The following is a 4,612-nucleotide window of genomic DNA, read 5'->3' on the forward strand; positions in this document are numbered from 1 at the left end:
CTCCACAAGTGTTTCTTATATACACTGCTTCAACTAGCAAAACAATATTTTTAATAATATTTCGTGCTTCATATATAAGATTAAAAAGTTTTTCATAAACTGACAGTCGGAATTGTTATTTTGCATAAATCAATTTGTGAATTAGGATAATCTTTATATAATTGTGTTTTTTCACAGACAAATTCATGCAACAGCTGTCTGAAGTGTTCCATGATGTAACATTCTTTGTTTGATGTTTGGTTTGAAATAAGCTTTGAAGTTTGAAACAAAAATAAATGGTCAATGCCAGTCTGGTCCCCCATCTTTATGAGAGCGCCACCATCTGGACAAATGGAGTAATCATTTCACTCATTACCATTCATGGACTCGGCTAGATAAATATGTGAATTATTCAGCCAAACAGTTTACATCAAGTAATATGTCATAATTCAGCAAAATTTGTATGCCATATAGTGTAAAATAACTACATTTACTAATTTTAATTTTTTTGTAAAAAATAAAGAAAGAGGACATTCCAATTAGTTTGAAGATTTTTTTTAAATGTACAAAAAATATCAAATATTTATTTTATGTGATATTTTAATGTTAAGCAACCCAAAATAATAAATACATACATACATAGCCTATGCATATAACGCGTGAGTACACAGACGTTTCGTGTTTTTTTTTTTTTTTTTTTTTTTTACGTACATTTTGTTACGTACAGAGTTCAGGCGACTGACCTTTATTTTGAAAAAATATCCAAACCGGAAGTTTACGCTCTGTTTACTAGCTGTAGAAATGTTCATGACGCGTACAGTGAAGGTTAGTTGCTTGTTTCGGAATGTTTGTGTCAAGGTTCTATATTTTTTCTCGTATCTCCTTTTAAAAAATAATGAGTTTAACACGTTGAGTGCATGACTTTGTGACTTTCTGCCTGTGTTATAAATGATTAGTAAAACTAATGTTCTTGAGCTCCAGAGATATGAATGTTTCTTTCCTTGACAATCGTCTCTTTATATTTATGAATTTTTGTGTAGTTTTTTGGCACAGCGACTGCTCAGTATGAACATTTTAGCCATTATAACGTATATGTGGAAAACTTGAACTACATTAACATTTGCGTTTACTGTACAACTGAGAAGACGTGTCAATAAAATACATGTCAAAAGATGACTAATGCCTTTATTGGAAATTATGTTCTATGAGTAAAAGAGATAAATACGCTCAGGTGTTACATAACTAAAAGTGAATTATACCCACACTCTCCATATCTCCTGAAAATACCTCAAACACAACCTATAAGTGTTTGTTATAAGAATATTATTATAACATTATGACATGAGTAATTAATTGCACTTAAATTCAACATCATGATAAGCCCAAGTAAATAAGTTCCCAAATACCCCATATCTCCTCTGTAAAAACATGAAACAGTGCGAACCAGAACTAATAGTGCTGATAGTGGCACAGTATTTGTCTCTGATATAGTTCATGCATTGGCCCTCGTGACTGGTGCCAGCAGTAACACACACAAACACATATCTAAAAGAACTGAACAGCCAGATGATTCAAGTCCTGTTTGTTAAATAAATAATAAACCATGCCATTCGTGTAATAAAATAGTCTTAAAGTCTGCAATTTAACCTCATCGATCAAAAAGAAACTAAAGACTTTTTTCTTTGCCCTGCTACATTCAGGTCCAAGCCTGTAACTTAAACCACTAAAGCCACTTTTCAGGAAACGGTATCAACCCAGTATAAAGGTATGTGTACGCAATATGAAAATGTATAACACATAATACTCATTTCTTACTAATTTTGGGGTGCTGATTCCAAAAATAGTGCCTGATTTTCCTTAAACATATCACACTTTCTCACAAAATACGATGCATTTTATAGAATTTTTGCTTTTAACAACCATTTGTAAGGTGAAGAAGTATTATTATCCCTCAATCAGCAGAAAACAGTGGCATGAAGACATGATTCCTGTCTTTGTTTGAGTCAGATTAAAGCTATTTGTTAGATTCTCAGCAAATTATCACATGTACAAATGATTCTGAAGACATTATGTTATGCCTAAACCTGATTTCCACTTCTTCCACTAATTTGAAGTTAACACATTTTGACTAGTTCTTTTTGTCATTCTTCCAATCTTCATTCTTGTTCTGTGATGTAAATATTTATTATTATGTGTAAACATAAAATACGATGTGTAAATTATAAAATGGTGGTCATACAGTTCTCATTTCTATAGGCATGGAGGATGACATACAAGAGGAAGTCCTGGCACAGTTCAAGGAGAGGCGGCTGGGCGGCTGGCAGGTCCTGCAGCTGACGGCGGGCACAGGTTTGGCGGTTTATGCCGTCTGGGCAGGAATCCTGATGCCGGGGTTTCGCCGAGTGCCGCTCAGATTACAGGTGAGATGTGAGGAGTGTGTCTGTCTTCATGCTGCTCATGAGGAGTGATTTCTCAGTGTATGACCTCTGCTGTGTTTCAGGTGCCTTACATGCCAGCGAGCAGAGCTCAAGTGAGTAACGTCATGACGCTCCTGAAGGGCCGATCCGGAGGCATCGCTGACCTGGGCTCAGGGGACGGCAGGATTGTGAGTCATCCTCTTAATTTTTTATATTTTTTAATGCTTTGTAGGAAGTATATTATGCTTACTAAGGCTGCATTTTGTTTAATCAAAGATACAGTAAAAGCAGTAATATTGTGGAATATTATTGCAATTTAAAATCATTATTTTCAATGTTAATATATGTTAAAATGTAATTTATTCCTGTGATCAAAGCTGTATTTTCCACATCATTACTCCAGTCTTCAGTATCACGTGATCCTTCAGAAATCATTCTAATATACTGTTTTGAATCATTTATTAGAAACATTTATTATTATTATTATTATCAATGTTGAAAACAGTTATTAGGCTTGATATATCTGTGGAAAAGTACAGAATTTATTTGAAAAGCAAATCTTTGGTAACATTATGATTGTCTTTGCCATTACTTTTTTCAATTAAATGAATCCTCACTGAATAAAAGCATTAATTTATATTTTAAAAATCAACCTCAAACTCTTGTGTTTGTTTTATTCATGTGCAGGTGTTAGAAGCGTGCTCTAAGGGCTTTTCTCCAGCAGTTGGTTATGAGCTCAATCCCTGGCTTGTTCGTCTCGCGTATTTTCATGCGTGGAGAGCTGGACGACATAAAAGTATTTCATATCGCCGAGAAGATCTGTGGAAGGTACATCTAAACACTCAAAATACGATATTAATTTATATATCATATAATAGAATAAAACAGAAAAAATTAGTATATATTATATGTGTGTGTGTATGGGGGGATATATATGTGTGTGTATAAAAAAAAAAATATATATATATATATATATATATATATATATATATATATATATATATATATATATATTATTCCAAATAACATATGCATTAATATTATTCTCCCAAAATATTTAACTATAATATTATGATCTATTGTCTTACACTATCTTAACTTTTCATACACATTCTCGTTTCTCATACAGAAGCAAGATATGATTGGTACACAATATTGTTTGTAATATTTGCTTGTGTGTGCTTCCAGGTTGATCTCTCGGCGTATAAAAATGTCACGGTATTTCTAGCCCCTAGTGTGGTGAGTACCACAGTGATACCTAAATCAATTCATAAGACTTAGAATAAAGTCAGTCAAAGACTTTAATGTGTTTGCATCATATTATTGAGCCCTCATATAGAGTGTATTGTGTCTTTATCAGTTAAGTCTTTTACAAAAGAAGTTACTGGCCGAGCTGCCTGAAGATGCATTGATTGTGGCGGGACGTTTTCCGTTTCCTGATTGGACGGCGTGTAAAGTGGAGGGTGACGGTGCGGACAGAGCGTGGGCCTATCACATACAAGAACTGAGACATCGCTACCAGTCACAAGATGTTCATGAGGAAACCAGCTGAGAAACATTTTAAAACTGTGCTTTCTTATTATTATGCATTCATTTTATCATGTTTTATGGAGTTCTTTGATGCACAGAATGTTTTTAAAATATTTAAGCTATTAATTCATCTTTTTAATATGCCTTCACTCTTAAGTGAAACGAAACATAAGATGTCAAAAACCAAGCTGCTGTCTGTGGGTGTTCCTTGAAGGGTTCGAACACGCGGATCACTTCCTGTTTCTTGATGTGACCTAGAAAAAGTTGTGTGTACAATATTTCTCTTTTACAGAAGAAAAAGGAAATAAGGCTCATTTATTTTGAGTCATCTTTATTGAATGTGCTGTTTTGCAAATTGTGTGTTGTAAATGCAGAGTGACTGCAGTCTTACTCAACATGTACACGAGCTGATGGGTTTCATAATGTGAAGCCGTTGAGCAAACCACAATAAACAACCAAGAAGCAAGAGAATCGCAAGAGCTTTCCTTTCATCGTCAGAAACGACAGACTGTCACAGACCGTTTCTCACAGTCCAGGAGGAACATCTACATGCAGAAACAAAAAGGAAAAAAAATAGATTTAACCTATGCTGTGATGCTGCCATTTATATTACATTTTTAAAGTTACCAAATCAGAAGTATTTTTTAAAGTTAGCAGATTAGAAGCACTCAAAGCACCAAAATCAA

At 34.0% G+C, this 4,612-nt stretch overlaps 1 protein-coding gene across 2 annotated transcripts; it reads left to right on the plus strand.

Moving 5' to 3' along the window:
* Positions 1 to 726: 726 nt before the first annotated feature.
* Positions 727 to 4,392, plus strand: antkmt (adenine nucleotide translocase lysine methyltransferase). 2 transcript variants are annotated; one of them, XM_026213649.1, is made up of 7 exons: positions 727 to 804; positions 1,680 to 1,744; positions 2,221 to 2,399; positions 2,480 to 2,584; positions 3,084 to 3,224; positions 3,585 to 3,635; positions 3,757 to 4,392. In XM_026213649.1, the coding sequence occupies exons 3-7, from the start codon at positions 2,238 to 2,240 to the stop codon at positions 3,946 to 3,948; spliced, it is 651 nt and encodes a 216-aa protein (XP_026069434.1). In that variant the 5' UTR covers positions 727 to 804; positions 1,680 to 1,744; positions 2,221 to 2,237; the 3' UTR covers positions 3,949 to 4,392. The 2 variants fall into 2 exon arrangements, with proteins under 2 accessions (XP_026069434.1, XP_026069424.1); XM_026213639.1 differs by having other exon boundaries at positions 2,236 to 2,399.
* The last annotated feature ends 220 nt before the right edge of the window (positions 4,393 to 4,612 follow it).

This window comes from Carassius auratus, chromosome 3, assembly GCF_003368295.1.
Source record: "Carassius auratus strain Wakin chromosome 3, ASM336829v1, whole genome shotgun sequence".
In the NCBI taxonomy this organism is placed as follows: domain Eukaryota; kingdom Metazoa; phylum Chordata; class Actinopteri; order Cypriniformes; family Cyprinidae; genus Carassius; species Carassius auratus.

Coding starts and splice junctions, on each gene's coding strand:
- antkmt (XM_026213649.1), top strand. CDS start 2,238: ATGGAGGATGACATACAAGAGGAAGTCCTGGCACAGTTCAAGGAGAGG. Junction 2,400..2,479: donor GAGTGCCGCTCAGATTACAG/GTGAGATGTGAG, acceptor GCTGTGTTTCAG/GTGCCTTACATGCCAGCGAG. Junction 3,225..3,584: donor GCCGAGAAGATCTGTGGAAG/GTACATCTAAAC, acceptor GTGTGCTTCCAG/GTTGATCTCTCGGCGTATAA.